The sequence below is a fragment of the Dermacentor silvarum genome, chromosome 1, assembly GCF_013339745.2.
Source record: "Dermacentor silvarum isolate Dsil-2018 chromosome 1, BIME_Dsil_1.4, whole genome shotgun sequence".
Taxonomy (NCBI): domain Eukaryota; kingdom Metazoa; phylum Arthropoda; class Arachnida; order Ixodida; family Ixodidae; genus Dermacentor; species Dermacentor silvarum.
Window position 1 is genome coordinate 225,071,324 of NC_051154.1, and position 23,067 is coordinate 225,094,390.

The 23,067-nt window shown below is 46.0% G+C and overlaps 2 protein-coding genes across 14 annotated transcripts in view; one reads left to right on the forward strand and one right to left on the reverse strand.

The window, feature by feature from the left end:
- The window catches only part of LOC119436844 (FAD-dependent oxidoreductase domain-containing protein 1), a 65,732-nt gene extending 58,066 nt beyond the window's left edge, over positions 1-7,666 (reverse strand). Inside the window, exons 1-3 of one of the 3 annotated variants that reach the window (XM_049660032.1) lie at positions 7,198-7,666; positions 6,815-6,944; positions 6,638-6,737 (exon numbers count right to left, since the gene is read on the reverse strand). In XM_049660032.1, coding sequence (XP_049515989.1) covers positions 6,638-6,737; positions 6,815-6,944; positions 7,198-7,536 — 569 coding nt within the window. In that variant the 5' untranslated portion in view covers positions 7,537-7,666. The remainder of the gene's footprint in view (positions 1-6,637; positions 6,738-6,814; positions 6,945-7,197) is intronic. The other 2 variants (XM_049660030.1, XM_049660031.1) reach the window with 2 other exon arrangements.
- Positions 7,667-14,355: 6,689 nt separating this feature from the next.
- LOC119436845 (protein PRRC2A) overlaps positions 14,356-23,067 on the forward strand; it is a 140,981-nt gene continuing 132,269 nt past the window's right edge. For 10 of the 11 annotated variants that reach the window (XM_049660012.1, XM_049660011.1, XM_049660019.1 and 7 more), the window contains exons 1-4: positions 14,356-14,520; positions 16,327-16,501; positions 16,711-16,900; positions 16,991-17,063. In XM_049660012.1, coding sequence (XP_049515969.1) covers positions 16,387-16,501; positions 16,711-16,900; positions 16,991-17,063 — 378 coding nt within the window. In that variant the 5' untranslated portion in view covers positions 14,356-14,520; positions 16,327-16,386. The remainder of the gene's footprint in view (positions 14,521-16,326; positions 16,502-16,710; positions 16,901-16,990; positions 17,064-23,067) is intronic. The other variant, XM_049660017.1, reaches the window with a different exon arrangement.

The following is a 23,067-nucleotide window of genomic DNA, read 5'->3' on the forward strand; positions in this document are numbered from 1 at the left end:
TTTTTTTTTTTGTTTTCTGGTTACCAAGCCTTCTACCAACAGTAGGAATCGCCCATTTCACTTACTGAACAAGCAACATTTAGCTTCATTTTCATCTTATGTGTTCCTTTAAGCTGCCTTGAATAATTTTCTGCTGCTGATTGCTCATTTAAAGATTTATTCTGTGTTATGAATCTTGCTACACTTGAAACAAGGTTTTCAAACAAGGTTTCACAAAGACACATATAAACCAGTAAATGGTAATATCAGTTTGCAATCAGTGTACAATCGGTATAGCCTGACATATAGTTAAACCTCGTTAATTCGACCCTCATTAATTGGAAAATCGGATAATTCGGACTAGACCTCTGATCCCGGCCGGCGTATGCATTATTCAAGGCAGTCAAACTCATTAATTCGGATGTATTTGGTTGCACATCGGTTAATTCGGACAACTTTCGCAGCCCGGCAACAGAGGAGCGCCGCAAATGTGCCACGCAAAAGAGACGGCGCTAGCGCCCAACCGAAACGAAGCAGCTGAGTCCGCGTCGCCATAGTCATCAGTGGAAAGCGTACGTGAATGACAGCAATGCCGGAACGCTTCGTGCCTATTTGTGCCTTTAAAGCCTTTATTATCCTTGCGTTTACTGCCGTGCATAACACCGCGTTGGTCGTGGGCTTTCATAATTGCGTAGTCGCGATCATGGATCGCGTCGATAGCGGCCACAGTTTCTTCCGCAACGATTGCGGCAAACAGCAGTTTCGTTTTCACTTGGTACGTGCGGCGGCCGCGTGCCTAAAAAAAGGAAACCTGCGTAGTCACCATCCATGATTGCATGGATAGCGACCACGGTTTCGTCTGCAGTTGTTGCAGCGAACGGTAGTTTCGTTCAGACTAGGTGCGTGTGTCGGCCGCGTGCCTTTAGCACTACAAAGTCGCCACTCATAATCATGTCAATATCGGCCGCAGTTTTTTCCGCAGCGGTTACGGCAAACAGTTCTTTTGTTTTGACTCGGTGCAAAGCTGTCGAGGATAAGGAGCACCGGCTACATCGCGATGGACAGACGATCTGATGGCGATCAGTTCCGTGGCAAAAACATAACTGGGATGTGCGCGCGGTAGTGCTATGCATCTCGCAAATGAAGGCGCGCGCCGTGACCGTGCTGCGAAGGAAGTTGCAAGGCCTCGATTGCCGCTGCAAGAGCTAATGAGTCACGAGATGATGAGAATTCCACCTTCCGCTCTGCTTTTGTGCAAAATGGCAACAGGATTTGCTGATTCATTCACTAAATAAAGGCGTGTTGACATAGTAAGCATTTGCTTATTGTTTTCTTGATACCCTCGATAATTCGACATTTGGTTAATTCGCACATTTTTTCGGTCCCGTGAAATCCGAATTAAAGAGGTTTTACTATATACAACACATCATCTTTGCTGTATATTCCTGTGATAATGACTACTACAGAGGAACAGCAGCACTGGTAGAAACAAATTGTGACCCTGTTTTGCACCATAATATATCAGAAACGCTATCCTGCACAACTTTTTGTGATCGGAGAACAAAAAAAAAAATCACCGCATATCCACGAAGTGAATCATGATGAGTGGGGCGAAGCAGTGTGGTGTGTGATATGTGGCTGCATTGCAGGGACCTTGCAGGCTACCAAGGAATCTTTGCACGTCGAGCAAACCACGTACTCACTGTGATAACCACCAGAGAACTCTTGCTGCAGCACTGTGACGGCGTTGACTCGCGACTGTTCGTTTCGTATGTTGTCGATATTGGTCAACGCGTTGTCGAACCACACGCGATCACACACCTTGCAGCTGTGCCCGAAACTACGTCTGAGGAAATCGAGCTTGAACCGCGCATCGACGTGTTCCGTCTCCGGCAGACAACGCTTCTGGCATTTAGCCGCCGCTTCCCGAGCTCTCACCTCCGGGGTAGCAGCTTGTTGTCGGCGTTGCCGCTTTGCCGCTGCTTCCCTCGCTCTCGCCTCCGGGGTAGCTTGCTGTCGGCATTGCCGGCGAGCCGCCGCTTCCCGCGCCCTCAAATCCAGGTCCGCTTGGCATTTTTGCTGCTTTGCCGATGCTTCCCGCGCCCTCGCCACCGGAGTAGCTTGCTGTCTGTGTAGGCGCTGAGCCGCAGCATGCCGCGCCTTACGTTCGTCCATGGCAGAAAGAGATTATGTGGTCTGGAACGCGCCATACACAGCAGCGCCATCTTGTGTATAGACGAGCCGCTGCATGCAACGCTTCATCCATGACAGACAGTTGGCGTGGCAGTCGAAGTGAGCACGGACGACGCCGGACGGACAAGGCTAGACCCTAAGGAGCTTCGCCGCTAAAAATGTCTGACGATTATGTTACTCCCTAATACGAAATTTGAGCGCAGCTGTATGCATGTGTTCATTTTGCGATATATTGAGGAAAAGAATTTGAGATCGAAATCACCGCACCGACTGGCGGTGGGCAACTGCCGTCAGCGCCTTCGCATAGGGAGGGGCAGTATGGGAACGCTGGCATAAAGAGCGGCATCGGAGTCAGCTGTGGAAGAAGACAATGATGAAGGCTTGAGCGCGAGGGGCAATATGGGAACGCTGGCATGATGAGCGGCATTGGAGCCAGCAGTGGAAGATGACGAAGAATGCGCGAACAGTGGCACGAGCGCGTTCGCACGGTTATGCCGAGGGACGTGCGCTCTAAAAAGAGACAAATACCTTCATGAAGATAATGTTGCTGTTGAAACCTTTATGCTAGCAGGTAAGCAGAATTTAGCGGTTCATTTCAATAAGAGCTATGCATCCTTCAAATGAACACAGCGCTTGTTGCCACCAGTGAAGCTGTTTTCATCTGTATAATCGGCCTTAAGAAATATGAGAGCAGTAGTATATATGTAAATTGCCTGTTGAGAGCTCCTAGGTACATAAACAACTGTCCTTCCGAGCTTGTTCCAAACTGTCACATGTGGGCAATAATCAGAAGCAACAGGCCTTTGCGTTATCAGGACACAGGCAAGTTATTATGGCCGACATAGAAGTGCTCTCGTAATGCTGCTGGAGGTAACAAAAATTAAGGCTAGCTTAAACAATGGCAGTACCTGCTCTAAAACAAGGCTCACAATTGCATCCTTGATAAGGTTGTGCTGGAGCTGACCAATGCAAGTACGGTCAAGAGTGTGCATTGTAGTGTCAAAGCCCTGTGAAGGGGTGATTACAAAGACAAACAGCATTGCACCTACACTCAAAGCAATTTCCACATCCACTGCCACTAAAATAGCGCTATGAAGCAGGTGTCCCCCGAACACCTGACAAGTCAAACTCATGGGTGTTATAAACAGCGACAACTGTTTTGTCAGCTTATCAAGGAAGTGACACCCTCTACCTAAATGAGCAGGTCTTCAGCACCCAATTTCTTTTAATAAATAGTATAATATTAAAACTTGGTGCCAGTTTGCACTTGTGGTGTTCTCAACATCATGTGAACATAATCCCCTACAAGTCACTGTGCCAAGCACACAAACAATAAGTGCTTACATTAAGGAGGTGAATTGACTCTGACCACTTTACCTAAGCCTTAAATGTTGAAGTCCGTACATAAGTGTTTAGCGAAATTACTGTCACTAGCATCTTCTAGAAAAAGGTCTAAAATTTTGCACATTAATTACTGCACACCGGCAGCCCCAAAATGTCTATCCATAAAGCAAATAAGCACATACTGTATGCACAAAGTAGTTGACTTGCAGCAGTTCCTGGGCATATCTTTCCATTCATTACAAGCAGTTTCTTATCACCACAATCACATGCACTAGACAGGTATTACCACAAGCTGTAGCAGGATGTGCTCACTTGTGCACTCCTGATAGCCCAACGGCTGGCCTTCAGCCATATATAGCACACCCAACTATTGCACAATGCTTGGGATTGCAGTATGGTGCTTCACATTTCTGTGCACAATTGTACCAAAAGCAACTAGAGACTACCCATATTAGACTTAAATTGACCTTTAAGAGAAACATTTAAGACACGCCATAGGGGGGAGGGGAGAGAATCCAGACTAATTTTGACCATCAGTGGTTCCGTAACGTGCACCTAACAATAAGTAAACAGACATTTTTGCATTTCACCTCTATCGAAATGCGGCCACCGCAGGCAGGATCGAACTCGCAACCTTAACCTTAGCAGTGCAATGCCCATAGCCACATAGCTACCATGACGGGTCTTAACAGACTAAACGAATACCAATATATTCCCTTTTTCTATCTCGCACCTAAACCAAGGAGCAATGGTGTTACTGTGCAATACCAAAAGTTCTGTAGCTTTCAGATTGGGATTGTGCTTATTTTTAATGCAATGTCACAATTTGTGGTGTCACAACTAAGTGTAGTGCCACAAAGCTGACTCAGCTACTGCTATCAATGACATCACAGGGAGCTTAAACGTACTGCCGCCTGCATTTCTAATCATTTCCTTTTCTGCCATATGAAGCCCCTGCTCTTGGTAAAAGCAAGCTATGCACTAGTACAAAAGTACAGACTACCGACACTTGCTAGTATTTCCACACTCACTTGCTAGTATTTCCTTTCATGTACTAAAGCTATGCAACTATACCACTAATTCGGAGTGTTAGTTCAGGAACCTCAAAATAGTTAAGACATATTCAGCATTGCACTAGTGTGTTAAAGGAACACTAAGATGAAAACTGGTAGGTTACTTTTCTTGAAGCTCCCTTCGCGCTTGTTAGTGCAGAGGGCTCATTAGTGAAGAAAATGAAGGCTAAGGTTCCCTTTTACATCCAAACTATGGCACAAATTACATCAATGGTTTTTCATACTTGGGCCTTCTTTATTTTTTCTACAGAAAAAAAATCTACAAAAATTGCCACATTAAGCTTTCTTTAATTTTTAAATATGATATAATTTATATGTAATGCTCACATTTATATATTTATTTTGTCGGGGCCAGACACTGCTACAAACTATGACATCACAGTGAGCTGGTGCGAGAATTTTGAGTTGGTGTCACCCTTCATCTTTCACTTTCACATGGCTTTCGGGCATATCACTCCTTTGCTCTTGATCAAAGTATCTTAAACGAATGTCACACCGTGCACTTTCGATCATGATTGAGCCCTATCGGGATTGAATTTCTCAGTCATGATTGACACTTTGTGCAAGCTGCAGGAGAGAGCCAATCGCAGTCGAGAATTTCGATCCAGATCGAACTTGATCGTGATCGAAAGTGGCCATGTGGCACCAGTATTATACTATTGACAGATAAGCAAATTTAGCTTTTTTGAACACATGCCAACCGACAGAGTCATCTGGAGGCTGTCACACGAGAAACATTGGATTGTCACACAGAAAGATTGACTGTAGACTGCACTCAACAGAGAATATATTCGGCATTCACTTCAACCAGCTCCTTCAAGTGGCACAGCCTTAACAACAGCAGTTGTACAAATAAGCAAAGAAAAAAAAAATCTCGTATTTTGTACAAGCATTGGTCCAACTTTGTTTGTCTAAATCTAGAAAAAAGACTTTTGCACATCCAAACCTCAACTTCAAAAGCTGCCGCTATGGCGTCTTTGTCCAGCATACATTGTAATGAAATACAAAACTACCCAGGAGCACAATGGAGTTTCTGTCCAAGCAGTTTATTAAGATGTGTTTTCATAGTATAAAGGCACATTATTGCCCTTTTCAAATGCATACTAGCAAACACTTCAAGTGCTAGTGCAGCACCAAATTGCCACTGCAATCAATTCCAAATGGCACTTTGTTTGCGTGCAGCACTGAGCTGCCAAAATGGCACTCAATGAAGTGAAGTGCACGTGGTGCACTTCAAACATTAAATTTGCTTATCTGACATGGTGTATTAGCTGGTTCTCAAGAAGCGTAATCTTTCAAACAAGTGTAGCATAAAATTTTCTTTGGCGTCCCTAGCATTTCTTTATCTTAGCTCCACCCCTTGCAGCAGTCAAATGGCCATATTAACAGCTGAAGTGTCTTGAAGATTGCAGTATCCATAGGCCAAAACCAAGATGGCATGTTGTATAAAATGCATGGCTGCCCCAGAAGTGTGTGCCCTGTCATCAAGTGCACCTGCTCGAACGTGAGGGTGCTTCACTGAGTAAGAAGTGATGCAGTAAGAAAGTAGTGATTACTTACGTAACTTGTGATGGGTGCCACAAAATTAGGAAAAGTTTACATAGAGCTGTAACATAGCCTAACTAATTGTTCATGCCACTTCTCACACCCTCTACGTTGCATCATCTCGACATACAAGCTGTATAGAACTAATGCCTACTGCAGAGAAAGTTTGTACATGAAATGCAATACACAATGCCCAAGCAGAACTATGTTAAACAGTGCAGCCTATAACTTGAGTGTTAAGTGCAAGACTGCTTCGTCAATGTAGTAGTTCCTTCGTCCGCGTAACAATATTTCAAAAGGTGTCTTTGGGACAAATCGGTCACCTAAGTCACATATAAGTTTATCAACACTGTTGCTTCTGAAGGTAATTCAAAGTGCTATCAGACATACATTTTAACACTCCATTTACTTTTAAGTTTAGCTTGCAGAAAAGCAAATGTTGTATCCTGCACACATGCAAATTTGCGCAATCAGTAGTTTGCAGTCAATGCCACAATACTTACTCCTGCATTTCCGCGTTTTTCACCATTTGGTCCACTCCCTTCTCAGAGGCAAGGAAAAGGTAGCCGTGTGGCTGAAACTGTATATCAGGTGGGTCGAAGTCTGCAGATATAGAAAGCTTATTGAACGTTTGCGATTTATTTGTCATTTCGTCTACGCTAAAACACGAATGAACTTACCCAAAACACTAAGGTTTTGCTTGACGTTTCTAAGGAACTCGGCGCTGAAAAGGGAAAGCTGGACGTTTTCAGGCAATGAGAACTGCTGCCTTATTCCTCCGACTGACAGCACTGTGGATGATCGGGCATACTGCAAGAAATACGACCGATTAGTTGGTGTTTTTTTTTTTCTTTTTTTTTTTGCCTTCCAAGGCAAAGTATGGAAACGCGCACTAAAGAGCAGCTTCTGGAGGCATCGTTTTCTATCAAATAACCACGTACAGTCATAGCTCTCGCCGCCCAATCGCCTGGAATTAAAAACACGACCACAAAACGGAGCAGTTTTCCATGCTGTGGTTTTCCAAGACGATAAAACTGTATGCACTTACAGCTAGAGTACTTACCGTCAAATCACGCTCCAACACGCCCAAAGTGAAACTCTCGGGCGCTCTCTGCTTGAGCCAGTAGGCAATGGATGATCCCATGATGCCTCCACCAACCACTAAAATATCCACTTCGTTTGGAAAAAGCGGCTCCTGTACTTCCGAGCCCTTCGGTTTAAAGTAGCCTCTGAACTCATCCCGCAAAATATTAAACGGCTTGCGTCCCTCGGAGATATCACCTACTATGGAATCGGACTTTTTGCTACCTCCATCGCTTGAACAAGCCCTGACAATATATTTGCATTGACACAGACGATTAGAAGCAGCGCTAGCGCTGCGCAGCGTTCTAAGTGGGATCATAATTTAAAATCGCGTGCAACAGACCATCTGGTAACTACTAGCAACAGATTAATTGCAAACAACAGTGACGACAGGGAGCAAGCGTAAACACCACAGGTCAAAACATTGTCGCCCTCATATGCCGAACGAGCGAGGACATAGTGGCGAGGAGAGGAAAGCACAGAACAAGGAAAGCACGTGCCGTCTGCATCCAGCCACAACCTGCGGCAAAACTAGACCACAAATAACAGCAGGTCATTCCCAATACCCCAGCGCCGGGAGCGCCGCTGGCGCCACCGAGCGGCAGAACTTACACAGCTGTGAGCGACGCCAGCTCACTCCCTAGATGAAAAAAGTTTTAAAACTTGTTTTATCTAGAGACCTTACTCACTCCCGTTCACCAAGCCGCTATGAGTGCACTAGAATGGGGGAGCGGGTCCAGCGAACGCTGCGGCAAGCGCCAGTGCAAAAAACCATGGAGGAAGGCAAAAACCTCCATGCAAAAAACGCTGAAATTGTGGCGGCGCTGCCGTCGCCTCATCATGAAGCCCCCGGCTGCGCCCATTGGCTGCGCCGGCCTCACAGGCCGAGTCGCTGTCGTCTGCTCGACATGCCGTCGTCATCTCGACGCTAGGAGTCTCGACGCATCGTCGTTACTGCGTTGCTTTCTTCGTTCTTTGTCCACTTTCCTTACAACACATTGGTGGGGAATACAATCATTGCTTCCGCCATGCTGCGTACCATTTAGGAGAGCAAACGAAGCAGGCAGGATGCTCGTCACTTCCATTCAAATTAATGTGCCGTCCTTACGACGTATGCGTGGCTCTGGCAGCTCGTGGCACTGTACTCGCGGGAAGCCAGTAGTGGAAAATCGAAGAAGCCCATTATCTCTGGTCGCTCAGAATGATGAATGAGTCTGGTCGCTCCGGCGAAAGAGAACTATTGTGTTTCACCAAGTAGCAAAACTAGATACATCGTAACCGACCGCCTGTCTCTACGGAAGGGTCTCCGCAGTCTCTACGGAAGGGTCTCCGACACGGCACGCGTGCATCTAGTCCGGCCAACGAACCTAGTCTAGTGGGTCCGGCCGCCGCGCGAAGCCGTTCATTCAGGTTTTATTTTATGGTGTACCACAGAAGTGCGCGCATCGTTGATTCAAAAACAAACGAAAACTAAAGCCTGCCTTGGCTTTTCTTTTTATTGCCATAGCAACTATATGGACACTCCAAGCGCATTTCTGTCGTCGCCGTGATGTTCCGTATAAAGTCCAAACACGATAACATCGTCGCCGCGTGCCATAGGTTGTATGTGCGAGTGAAAAAAGCTTGCGAAGGTCAGCCGATGGTCGCGGCTCAATCTCGCGCGCGCGAGGCACGGCGGGGAGGCGAGGGAATAAGGGGGGGTACGCCGGCGGCTGCTGCTTACGGCGCGGCCGCGTGGGAGTCATATCTTGAAAAGCGATCTGCGACGTGGACAACGTGCGCGCCCGCGCGGGCCTCATGTTCAAAGCGATCTGCGATGTGGACGAAGTACGCCCAGTGCCGGTAGCTTCGTATGCATTATGCTTTCGACGTTTAGTTCGCGTGGAAGCGAGATACAGCACAAAGGCCAATTCGCTCGCTGCTGCTGTCGCGCTGTCTCACTCAAGCGTTTTGACAGCGAGTTTCCGCGGTCAAGTGAGATGTGGTCATGTTTACCCGTTCGCGCGTGACACCGTGCTTGTTAATTTAGTTAGTAAGCGAATGGTTGCAAGTTTATACGGCCAATAAAACTAATATCCTAACTTTGTATAGCTGTCTACTAATTTGCTATCGCAATCGCTGCTTCGCCTTTCGGGGGAAACTGCGATTTTTTTCGCCGCCTTTTCCTTGTCTCATTTCTTTATCAATAAGATAGGCGCTTATGGGGAGCCCTAGGCCTTCTGAAATTCGTGTGGAAACGGCGAAATCCAAAAAACGCTCATCTACTTTTTTTTTTTTTTTCAGTACTACTAAAATTCACAGAAAGGCAGGCAGGTCGGCGGGGCAAAATAAAGCATCCAGAAAAGAGTGAGGAGCAGGCTTCTGTTGAAAAGAAAACGTTTGAAAGAAAGGTGACTTAATTAATTCGCGCGCCGCGCAAGACTACAAAATTTGGCTGAGATGCTCAGAGTAGCACATGCTATCCGCGGACTGTGTTTTTTCACCAAGCCCGAGTGATTGTTCTGTCATTACGTAGTACGTACGCTATGAAGCCTTGTTTATTATAAAAGCACAAATGGAGCATTAGAAGCAAACAAGTTGTTTCTTCGCGTGCAGGGCTCTTCCGACAGCGCGAATTATCGCTGTACGGCCTGTAAAGTATGGCTACTTAAGTGACATAGCCTGCTCCACTACGCAAGTTTTCATGTTTTATGTCTATACCCGCGCAGGTGAAAATTTACAGTATACTGTTGATCCAAGGTTATGCCTGTTTGGGCGCAATTGGCGCTTTGAAATATATTCCAAAGGTATTAAAAAAATATTCGTATTTAGGAATAGTGACTATTCGATGCGTTCCTCGGAAGTTTCGAATATTTGCACACCCCCTACAAGGGATGCTACTCTCCCATTTTTTCTTCCCACCATGCCCCTCCCCACAGACGCTGAGCCATGTGCATAGAGCGTTCATTCCTTCCCCCAACGACCTCGATGGTCCAAATAAATGTTTTCCCTCTCTCTCCTTCCCCCATCACTCTATCAAGAATGCTGTCACGCTGATAACGCGCACGCCGATCGTGCCCTGTCAGCCCCAAATGGTGCAATATTCTTTTTATTTATTTATTTATTTATTTATTTATTTATTTATTTATTTATTTATTTATAATACACCCTCAGGGTCATATGGCATCAAAGAAGAAGTGATTACAAAGCATTAATCCGCTCATTAATTTTGAGCGGATCTACCCACTACGCAAGCAGAGTTCGTTAACATCGCGTGTTTGAGTGACATTGCAGCGGTGGGCTTGTTAGCACCCGTCAAGTGCTTATATCGCGATTGTTTTTAGTCCTGATCGACAGAAACCTTTTGAAACGGACCAGGGGTGGAAATGCCCAAAGTCATTTTATAGCAATTTTTGGAGCAGATGAAACTTCATTCTGGATCATCTATAGCTGCTCAGCATTGGCTCGAGCATCGTCGTCTTCTTCCGCAGCTGGCTCGTTGGCGCCCCTCGGGTTGCGCTCGTGCTCGTGCTCGGCACGCGCTCGTGCCACTGCTACCGCGTTCGTCGCCTCTTCTTCCACAGATGTCTCCGTTGCCGCTCATCATTCCAGTGTAGAATTTCACTTCTCTTCTGTCGTCGTAATGGGGACGCCGCGTTTACAGGGGTATGAGTCATTCATTGTCTTGCATAACGGGCAGATTTAATTTTGAAGCAATTTAATTTCGAAGGACTGCATGCTGCTAACCACGCCGCCGAGCAAACTCGAGACATCGAACGCAAGCGACAACGGCGGGCTGCGGGCATACCGTCAGTGACGTCCTTCTTTCCGTCGCATCCGGACGTGCGTGTAACCTCATAATTGAGAAATACTTTAATGAACCCTCGGGATTAACCCAGTGATGAACATCGGGGCCGCACGTTTCAGCTTCGCTGGTTAACCATCTTCACGGAGTGGAAGGGCCCCGACGATTTTTTTTTTTTCTCTAAATACCAGGTAATTAACTGTGGGAAGTTTGGCACTGAATGACGTGGACTCCACAATGCGATCCTTCGACAAAATTTCAGCAAGAACAGTGCAGCGGTAAGCGCAAAATATTTTTTTCGAACACGCCAGGCGACATACGCAGGACCCTGCATGTATATCACCCTCAATGGGTATATGCTACTACAGTAACTATATTCCAGGGAATGTGACAGCGCCAACTAGCTCAACCAAGATTCTGCACGTGACTGACTTCTCTTTGCCACTCGATCAATATACTTACAAGAAGCACATAGACATGTGGAGTTCACATTGAGTGATTGCGTGCAAGCCCCCTCAATAAGCTAAAGGGAGCTAAATTTCGCTTCTGTTGGCATCTCAAGCTTTTTCGAGTCTCCTCGCCGCACTCGCCCTCTCAGTTTGTTGTTCTTGATCGGGGCGATCGCTCTGCGCAATGCGATCACGGGGCTGTGCACAGCAATGAAAAGCAACTGTCAAGGCGCCGAAAAAAAAAAAAATAAGAAAATAACAAGCGGGTTCAGAGCGTTCGCGCGCGTTTTCGCGGAAACGGCACCAGCACAACCACGTGACTCCGCTGGATAAGAGCTCATTCACACTTGCGACTACGCGAGGTCGCGTTAGTCGCAAAGCGACCAGTCGCGAGTAGTCGCAAATGGTCGCTTTTCCCGAAATGCAACCGTTTCGGGCCAGTCGTTCACTGCTCGATTTTTCAGTCGCGCGACCGAAGTCGCACAACGTACAGCTGAACCATGCAATCAGATGCGAAGGAACATGATGTCCGTAAATGCTGACGCTTATTTTTTAAAGCTGACCCGCGGGATAGGTGCTGTTCATCGTTACAAAAGGCGCACGGTGTTTGTGCCCAAAACAGCGTGAGAAACAGGCCAGAAAGTGCCAGAACCATATGACCACATACAACGACGTTTCTGTTCTTTTATGCGTCTAGCAGCTGGCTCAGCAACGACGGCAGTTCCACGATCGTCCATCAAATCGTTAATCGATAATTCTAGGGGAAGCTCTTTGTTGTTTGAAGCCAGGACGGGAGTATTGCGGACTAAGATGTACCGAGTCAAGTGCCAAGGTTGTGCGGTGCGTGTGGAGAAGAAGAGGAAACGGCTGAACACCTCATACTTTTCTGTAAAGGGCTTAACCCCACAGTGCAAAGCAACGGGGCTGATTTTTTCAAAGCATTGGGGTTTAGGGACAGTGAAGGCAAAATAGACTTTAAGCGGGTAGAAATAACCAAACGGAGGTTATCTGATTGGTGGCTAAAATCAAGGCAGGGGTGAAATTTCACCCATCACTAAGTACAATATATGTTCATAGTCACGGCTAGGTGGCGTATGCCACCGCCCGATTTAAAGGGTTCAGCCTCATCCATCCATCCGTACAGAGCCTGCAAAAGCGTGGTCATCACGTTTTCTTTCTTTCCTTTTCCGTGTTGATAATGAACAAGCTTGCTTCTTGCCATAGCCATGCATCATCCCAATCAGCCAAAGGCCGCGGGGTCTGCTATGAACCATGAAACCTCAGTTGTCCTTGTCAGTCAGCGGTGTGTGTATTGTTGCTTGGGCTTCTTGGCACATGTGATCTGCCTTACATTTTTGTCTACAGAAAATAAGCATATATTTTGTCATTCATTCACTTGTGCGCACCGGCGTTGGTACAGGCAGGACAGGCGCCTCGCGATCCGTCTACTACGCCAGGCTGCGCCAGAGAACAGCTCTGGCTTTGGAAGGCGTCAGCTAAAGATCGCCGTCCACGGTGCAGGATGCTGTACGTGTGTCGTTGGTCTCGGAGTGCGTGTGTGTTGTGCTTAATTGGCTGCAGTAACTGCAGCCAATTATCTTCCCGCCCAATCCGCCAAGAAAGGGAAGGCGAGGAGGTCTGGGGCGTTCACACTGAGGGCCCATTCACACTTGCGACTAGGCGAGGTCGCGCGACCAATTGCGACTGGCGACCAGAAAACTACTCAAGACGAACGATGTTCACACTTACAAATGCGACCGACGAGTCGCTAAACCGGAATGTCTCCCGATATGCCGTTCACGTCTGCTTGAAATGTCATCGCAGCGTAAAATAAGCGTCAGCGTATACAGACTTCCCGTTCCTTCGCATCTGATTGGTTCAGCTGTTCTGCGACTGCAGTCGCGCGACTGAAAAATTGATTACGTCTTGAGTAGCTTTTTGGTCGCCAGTCGCAATCGGTCGCGCGACTTCTCCTAGCCGCAAATGTGAATGGGCCTTTGACCAGAATTATAAATGAATTTAAATTTAAAATAATTTAAAAATTTTTAGCCGATTTAAATAATTTAAACCAGCATAAACAAAGTGCTCGTTTTTTTCTTTTAATTTTTTTTTCAACTGGATGATGAGGCGCACACCCGTGCACGTGCTTATTTTCCTGCATGGAAAAAAAAAAAAACGCCAGTACATATACGTTCGTTCAGGTGACGAAACCATACATGGTCGTGGTGATGCATTCAACACGCACTGTTCACTGAGTGGTCTTGCTCCTAACCTGGATACCATGCTCATGCATCGATTATAGTAGTCTCGTTTTTGTACAGATAACTCGATCGTTCGGAGGAATTTGGCACTTTCTGGAATGGCACGTATCGCCTGTTGTGAGCATGCGTACGCGTTCCAGAGTGTGGCAAAGAACGAAGCTGTCCTTTTCGGAAGACGACGCCTGGAGCAATGGTCCACGATCGCTGAACCAGCTGAACTGCATTGCGAGCTATGCTAGCTATTTTGACTTTCTAGGTCACTCGGCACAACAGATACAAAGCAAGATATCGCAACAGCGCGTTAAGAAACAGTTGGCGAAAAGATAATTTCATCTTCACTTCGTAAGAGTAGTTTTTCGATGTCGAGTTACAATTTAAGCAGTTCAAAGCGAAACCAAAAGTAAATGCATCTTCTTAACGTAATGAATAGCGCAACTTTAAACTAAGCAAACGTCTTGATAAACAGTATCCTTCACAGCAGTAGTGATACCTCTAGACGTATTGGGACGGTTCGAGTTTATGCGACTCTTTGCTTTTTGGTACACAAAACATACAAAAGAAGATAGAGAAGCTTCCTAACACCCACTGCATTCTTTTGCCATGCAGCGATGCACTATGGGAGGCACCATACGTGACGTCATGGTTTTGGGCTATTAAACGCTGCATCGTCCCTGTTCGCCATTTTGGATTGGAGTTGGGGGAGTCGACCTTTGAACTAATTGTCAGAAATCTGCCTCCATCCGTCCCTGCAAAATTCACAAGAACAAACTCATCTTACTAAAATACAGAACCCATAAGGACGGGCCGAGGTACGTGTATATTTTTGGGGTTTGGCGTTGGTCTAGCAAAGCAGGGGCACTATTGAGAGTTGGCTTTTTGTATGGGTGGTCGGGACACAGAAAAAAATGTCCTAGAGTCGTGCTTACCACTCATGTGCATTCGTAGACCTTGTGTAGTGAACCTTTGTTTTTAAAATCAGCCTGGTGCGGCTGCGTATGTAGTAAAGAGCATTAGTGGGCTTCAATTTTACGAATACAAATTTAGGCCTAATCTCACCGGGACCTCGATTCATTGTAAGCACCTTAACGGTCGTCGTCCTTTCCTCACACCGGGTAGGTAGTTTTCCATTCGGAAAGGTCCTGCCTTCTTCGCTATGGTCATTGCATGATGTTGCTGGTCTGCGCGTGTTTGTAGGGCGTCTGAGTACAAGTTTTTTAAATAACAAGTAGCCTAGCCCGTAACGCGCAGTTCGGTCTTTGTCACTCGGCTCAGTGCTTGCATGACGTTTTCAGTTGTATTGCTGTGGTGCTTGACTGTGGACTGCGTGTTGTGTGCATGTAGATTGAGTCTGCAGTATTGTGACATTCGTAAAGCCTTAATGGGCCTGGCTATTCTGCTAGTGCGCATTAGGACTCTGCGATCGGTTTGCCTCGCTGTTGCTGGGTGCAATGACTTCCACAGCAGCTTGCATGCCCGAGTGTCCATAGCTGGCCTTCGCTTTTCCTTGCGTGTCGTGTTATGTTTGTTTGAGCAATATATTAGGCTCAATGCAGCCAAGGTAAGTGTTGAAGCTTTGTGCTGTGAGCGAATCGTATAGGTGTGTTATACATTGGTGTGCGGTACCAATGAAACTTAGTGTATACAGAATTTCGTTCAGGCAATCAAATAATACTAATGAGAAGAAAAGTGCCAGCAAAAAAAAGAAAAAAAAAAACTAAGCAACGGCTGTGTAGGCGCCCCAATTTCGGCGAGACAAAATATCACTCGGAGGCCTAACTTCGAGCCTACTCGGTGCGTAATTTCTATTTATCTTGAATGGAAGGTCTGGTCAGCTCTCGTAATCTAGTGTTGTGCCTGTGTCGACTTGCTAGTCTGGTTGCAGCAAGGGTGGCAAAAGTGCCAATGAGAGGGCACAAATGTGAGCTATTGCATTACACAAGGAAAGTGTCCAAAATGTTCGTAGGTTATATATGTAAGGGTAACATTATGCGCTGCTTTGAACTGTCAAATATGAAGCAGGTATTACTTTACATGAGTACAGAAATACTTACAGTAGTATAATTTTTCACTTGTATACATAATTTCGTCAAAATTGGCAGTATTAAGCTGTGCTTTTTTTCACCTGGGTCAGTGTATTGTGAATTTAAGCATGATCGACAGCGTGTTCATTACTGTTCACATTGACAGATTTACAAAATATGTTGGATGAAGAATACAGGTTAATTTTCATTGTGGTATAGTTTAATGCTTATGAAGTTTTACTATGGCCTTCCCCGATTTAAAACAGTGCTTGCAAACCTTTTGCCATATTGTGTAAATGTTGGATTGCTGCATTAGCAAAACTTGGATTGCATGCTCCAGCACATTTTCTGCACATTTTCTCCAGGCACAGTTCATATAAATGGACTTATATAATTGCATCATATTTATCTCGCTTTCTTTGCTTTGAGTGTTTTGCACAGGTGAATTTTTTCCATGCCTGCAGTTACTTTAATGAAATCAAGGAAATAGCTCTTAAGGTGGTACATAAGAGAAAGCTAGACAACTCTTGTTGTTTCATGTGCCAGTGTCGTAATGTTGCACTGAGTTCAGCGCCATGTCTTTCTGCTTTTCAGGGAGCGGACCGTTCCCTGGGTGCAGTGCAGCAAAGTGCTCAATGACTTCTCCTCGTCAGCATGTCCACGGTTTCGGGGCTACCTTCAAAGGGGGAGAAAGGAAAGCCAAAGTATCTGGCATTGGACATAAATAATATCTACAAAGGAAAAAGCTTAGAGAACCCTAAAACCTCGGGTAAGTGAAGAATGACTATTGAATTTGAATTGCTGTCTTTAGACAAAAGTCCCCAGTTTGTTGGTTGTGAACTGTACTATCACTTCAGTACACTTAAATCTGATTGTTGTGTAATGCATGTTTTTTCTGGGTACATGTAAAATGTCATTTGAGCACATTTGTGTTGTAAGCTGGAGTCTTTTTTTTTTTTTCTGCACTATTCCTTGCAGCGGCCCCCAAACATGGCTTGCAGTCATTGGGGAAAGTTGGTGCGGGGAGGCGTATGCCACCTCCTGTCAACCTTCCAAGTCTAAAAAGTGAGAACAGTGGAAACAATCCTAATATCAGCTTAGTTCCAAGTGGAGGTCAAGGATGGGGGAGTGCGGGAAAAGAGAAAGGAAAGTCGCCCGAAGAAAACAGGTTCGCTTTTCTCTTTTATAGATTGACTATTGAGCTGTGTGGTCATTGTGAACTGCAACCAATGCAAACTGTGTTTTTCTGTTTATGTAGCAGTGGCCCACAGCAGCAGTCACAACACTCACAATCACCTACTTCGCATTCACAAGGACCGCCTGCATCAAAGGTGGGCTTACTATCTGCTTGTGAAACTGTGGTTTGGACTGTGCGCACCTGCTGGCAGTGCATGGTGCAATAATACTTCAGTATCCTTCCACCATGTACTGACAGTGCTGCCACATGGATTGCCTTGAAGGTATTAAAGGCGTTCGGCATTTTCTCCTTAGTAGATTCAGTAATACTGAAGGAACTTAATTGCTGTGGGTGCAATTTCTCATGGTTGAATTAACTTGTGTGGAAGTGCTTCTTTCCTCTAAAAGGACTTGCAAGGAAAGTAAAAATTGCTTTTTTGGAGAATGTCTGCATCTGAATTATGAGATCAGCTACATTTTATATCTGTGATGTTGTCTTTAGTAATACTTTGCTTGAGCATTCAAGGGTCCAGCAGAGTTCAGAATAGCCGCTGTAAAACAAGCCAATGCAGTAGCACCCATGCTCTGCCAATTTGACTATTGAACAGTGAACGTGAATTTGATAGGGAATTCAGCAGCTCCGAAGAAGGCGGTAGCAGCTGCAACAGTTTTCTTTTTCGTGGCACTTAAGTTGGAGAAACTGAACTTTAGTGTTTGTGATGCTACTTGGGGTATTCTGCCTTGGCGTGTTTCAGTAGCAGATGAAATAAGTCTGGCAATTTGTGTTTGATGTCCTGGTTTTGAAAACAAAAAATCTGAGTAGGTGGCAGGCCAACAGCATGAAAATGCTCAAGGGTTTATGCCAAACAGCAGGCTAGTTATTTGACGTGAAAGTTTACTTATCTGTACAGCTGCTATGCTGTAGGCATGTTAACGGAATTGATGTTGAGTTGTTGCAGCTTGGGGCTTGTCCATGCTATGTTGTGACAGTGACTCGCTTTTTTTGTGATTGATGGCCATGTACAGTCGCCATCATGACTCGCACACAGCTTAAGCACCTTTTCGCTTCTCTGGAGGCTGCTGGAGATTTCTGGTTTGGGTGTGCCTTGAATGGTGCTAGCTATAAAGGCTCCTCACCAGGCCACATATCAAATTTTGGTTATATGCTGCAAGCTGTGTCCTCTAAGGAGTGTTGCCTAATGCAAGAATTAAAAAATTGGTTCATAAATGAAATGCCGTGAACCCATAATTTCAGGAGGCGAGCGTCACCGCCAATGTACTCTCTCTACTTGCCCCGTCTAGCCTCCACAAGCGAAATTCCTTTCCTGCATTCTCTCGTACCAGAGCCGGATAACCTCGCAACAAATACGTCGCAGGCCCCGCCTTGTTTTTGCATTTTTGCTGCGTGGCGCACTTCCGGTGATAGTCCCACGCACGAGCGTTGCCTCATTTCGCATAGCAGATGATTTTGCGTGCTCTGCACGAATACACCTGATTAGAGGTAAAAGTCAGTGCCACAATCACGAGCACTGAGGCAGGTGCGGGAGGACGAAAGGGCATGATCGCGGCACTGAAACACAGTAGAAAATGACATAGCTTTGTTCTCTGCGTGCACGATTGCACGACGTGGGAGCAAGCAGACGAAGCGGAAGTACATCTTTCTTGCTACAGTACGAAGTAAAACACGCAGACATTCGGTTTGTATGTTTTATTTCTCAACTTTATTTCATGTATTCAAGCAACAGAGTGACCATTTGTGGGTTGATGTTTGCGCCAAATGAGACCTCCCAGTGTTGAATTTTTTTATTGCAAATTTAAAATCTGCAGGCTGACCTATTTCGAAAAAACATATTGCAATTTTTTTAGTGACCATAAAGTGACAAAAAAAATTTTTTTGTAGGTAAACATGCATTGTTTATTCATATACAGATAAGCTTCCATGTAGGGTTGGTAATATTGATGAACGATTAATCAATTAAAAGTATTCTGCAAAACGATTAATCTTCGATGTCCACCTTTCATTTAATCGACTTAATCAATGAGGCCTCTTCGATTAATCGTTTGACAGTTCGACGGGAGTGGCACGAGAATTTTGAAATTGTACTGGAATGGCGGCCCACGAGCAGTGTCTGTGCGGCTGGGGTAGAGGAACTATCGACTGTCTTTCAGAGTCCAGAGTGATCAGAGTCCAGAGTGATGACAAGCTGAGCACTTCCCCCTTTCTTCCCGTTAACCACACACGCCGCGCGGAGCCGGAGGCTTGAAATGCCCTCGCAATGCAAGGCACACTATACCAACCCAGTCGTTGATTGTAGTGCCACTCCCAGTCCACTAAAAATGTTTCACAGCATGCGTGCCTAAGACCATGAATCTGACATAGCGATGGTGTTGTATATTCTCGCATGCTGGGCCACGGCGGCCGCATTTCGATGGGGGCGAAATGCAAAAACACCCGTGTACTTGGATTTAGGTGCACGTTAAAGAACCTCAGGTGGTCTAAGTTTCCGGAGTCCCCCACTACGGCGTGCCTCATAATCAGATCGTGGTTTTGGCACGTAAAACCCCATAATTAAATTTATTTTTCATTCTCGCATGCTGGTTGTGTGCCATTCAAAGTAGGTGTCGGTTTCACCCAAACATGCCAGCCAATTGACATTCCTTTGCTCTGCAGAAAAGATTACATGGTTTAAAATACTAAACCACTGACTTTGTTTTCCCCTGTGTACATTGCAATTTCTTGCATATTTCAGTTGAACTTCACCTTTCACTTTTGCCATTTTTCTTAATTGTTTAATTATTCTTTAACTGTACTCAACTGGGATTCACTAGTGCAATATACCCCAATAAAGCTAAGCTTTATATGTCTATAGTCGGATACAAATTAAGTCTGCAGTGAAGCCCCGCCAGCTACTGTTCCTCCGCGAGGCTGCAAATAGTTCGTACTTTAATGTTTCCCTGTTACCTAAATAATGCAGTAACCACAAAAATAAAATCAAAAACATGTAATTTTATGTTTTCACTCGACTATTATAGTAGAAAGTACATGTACAACAATTACAGTTGTATCAAGTATAAAGCCATTTTGAAAACGTCGCATGACGATTTTGTTTGCTTGTGATTGGCTGGCAGAGTAACACAACACTGTGCGGTCCGTGTGCCTTTTTTTGCCAACTGCTGTTTTTAAAGTTGTCCCATACTATAGGAGAAATCGTATATGGCTAGGCGAAATCGCCTGTGTAGGTAAAACTAATCGGCATTCGCTCGAGCGTCTTCTTCTTCCGCGCATGGCTCGTTGGCGCCCCTCGGGTTGTGCTCGGCAGGCACTCGTACCCCTGATCCCGCGTTTGTCGTCGACGTCTGCTTTCATGCGTAGCCGCTAATCATTCCAGCGCAGAATTTCACTTCTGTCGTCGTAATCGGGAGGCCGCGCTTACGGCGCTATGAGCCATTGCTTGAGGAGGTATGAGCCATTGTCTTACGTGACGGACAGATTTAATTTTTTGAAGCAATTTGATTTCAAAGACTCGCAAGCGGCAGTGGCATCAAACGCGAGTGTCAACGGCGAACTGCAGACATACTGTCAGTGACATTCTCTCAGTCGCAGCCGAATGTGTGTGTAACCTCGTACAGTTAAACCTGCTTATAACGAACCTCCATATAACTCCATATAACGAATTCCTGGATATAACAAAGTTTTTCTATTCCCCGCCGTTACTCCATAGAAGCACATGTACTTGAGACCTCTACGTAACGAAGTGGCAGCGGGAGACCCCCTCGATATAACGAATTTTCCCCTACGACAACCTAGAGATTTCGCCCCAAATTTTGTCATTTTTGTGCAAGCAGCAACCGGAAGCACCTTCGCCGCGACGGAATGCTAAGCGAGTGTGCGTGTGTGTGCGAGGCGGGCCTGCATCCCTCGACCCGGCGATGTTGCCGCTGCGGGCGTTACCTTTCCCCCTCCCTTCATTCAAACCTGATCCTGCCGCTTGCTGCAGCTGGCCTAGCCCGCCAAGCCGGCACTCTCTCCTTTTCTAGTTGATGTTGCCGACGCGCTGGTACACGCTGTGACACATCACTCGATGAGCGCGGACACGCGCTGTCAAACGCTGGCGGCGTGTGGAAGCGCCGCTGGAGAAGCGAGTGAAGTGACCTTCGTGCTGTTGTCTATCGCTTCAACGCAAACTGAGCGCCGAGACACAGCACGCACAAAGCTACGAGCCGCCAACGCACCTACAATGTCTACACTGCTAGACTCTGCCCCAACGCAGATCGCTTTCAAGATACAGCCCGTGCGACCGCGTGCCGCCGCGCAGTGCGCAGTTGATGCCAGAGTAGAGTACAACGCCGCCCCGCTATCCCTCCCCCCTCGCATCCTTGTCGGTGCCTCGAGCACAACGGAAGAAGGTGCGCTTCCTCCCTGCTTTTCTTGCATGCACGAGATTTAGACGCGGTCGTCGGCTCCCCTCGCATGTTTTCACTCGCACATACAGCATATGGCGCGCGGCAACTGCATTATCGTCCTTGGACTTTATACGGAATATCTATGAGCCGAAATGAATTTTAGGGCCACAACGCGTCATAGACACCAACTTTATATAGCAAGTACGGATCTCAAGGGCCATACTTTTGCTGGCGGAAACAGAAAATACGTCATAGTTGTCGCCTTGGCACTCTGGACGGCCAATGCCATCGTCAAGCCACCAAGCCAAGTGACATGAAAAGTCAAAATGGCCTCTTGGACCGACGCGGGGTGGCAGTTCGCAACGTGTGATGCGGGAACGGTCCCACAGTTGCGATGCAACGGTGGGGTTACCAATGCATTGGGTTCTAGGGAGCTGTGCCGAGACCGGCCGAAAACGACGTAACAACCGGGAGACGCAGCCCTCCGGAACGTAACAGCGGGGTTCTACTGTAACACTATACGACGCCATCGTGACACTCGCTCTTCGTTTCCGGTGCCTTGCGCTTGTGCGAAACGACACGCGTCCACGCATCCGGTACCTGGTGTGACATTCCCAAGGATGAGTGCTTCGACGAAAATGGAAAACGGGTGCGCGTTACAATTCAGGGCGCGTTAGAATCGAGTAAATACGGTAAGCGTTTCCTTTTTAAATTTTTATGCCGAACCTGCATATAACGAAATCCTCTTTATAACGAAGTTTTTCGGGAGTTTGTCAATTTCGTTATATCCAGGTTTAACTGTAATTGAGAAATACTTAATTAAATGAACCCTAGGGATATTCCCAGTAATCAATACCGGGGCTGCACGTTTCGGCTTCGCTGGCTAACCATCTTCACGGAGTGGTAGGGCCGACAAATTTTTTCAAGTGCCAATTTATAACGTACATTGTTCATCTTGTCAAAAGCTAATAGTGCCAACTATAGTTAGTCTTTAACAAGGTAAAGATTACCTTTATGAAACGTTTATCACTTGCGTTTCAAACTTGGTTCCACCTCTCAAATATTAAAATAGGGCCCTACAAAAGTAGATAACTGCGTTTCAGCCTTCTTAAGACAGCCTGGTAAAAATTTAGATTAATTGATGAAAAACCCTGCATCTAAAGTGATTAATAGATTAAAATCTAAAACGACAAACGATTAATCGTTGATCGAATAAAATAAATAATAGACCATCCCTACTTCCGTGAGTACACTTAATAATGCAGTACATACACTGAAATAGATATATTCTGATTCGGGGGCCACTTGGGTAGTAGTCCGCATCGAAGGAATCGCTGCTCCACTCCCTTTCAACACAGCAACCAGCGCACGCGTTGTAGGGTAATCGAACCGTGTGAGCGCACACAAGGAAACTCGTGATGGTTGTGCGCCCGTGAAAAACCAAATGAGTCGGAAACTTGCAGTAATCGTTCGTCTTTCGCCAACGAGGGCCAATCGGCTATCACGAGCAGAGTTTTGAGAAAAGAAACCCAGGCATGGTAGCATCGTTTGTATATACCACTGCCCGCTTGTAAACAGAATTGATTGCAGCCCTGTGCGCAACAGATGGGCGAGCTTTGAGAGATTAGGGGCGCAATCTTGTACGCGTTCCAAAATGGAACGGAGGCGTTCCGTTCCCTCGAGCCGCACACGATTGGTTAATTTGAACGTCGCGGTTGAAATTGGCCAATCGGGTGATGGAACGGAACGCCCCCG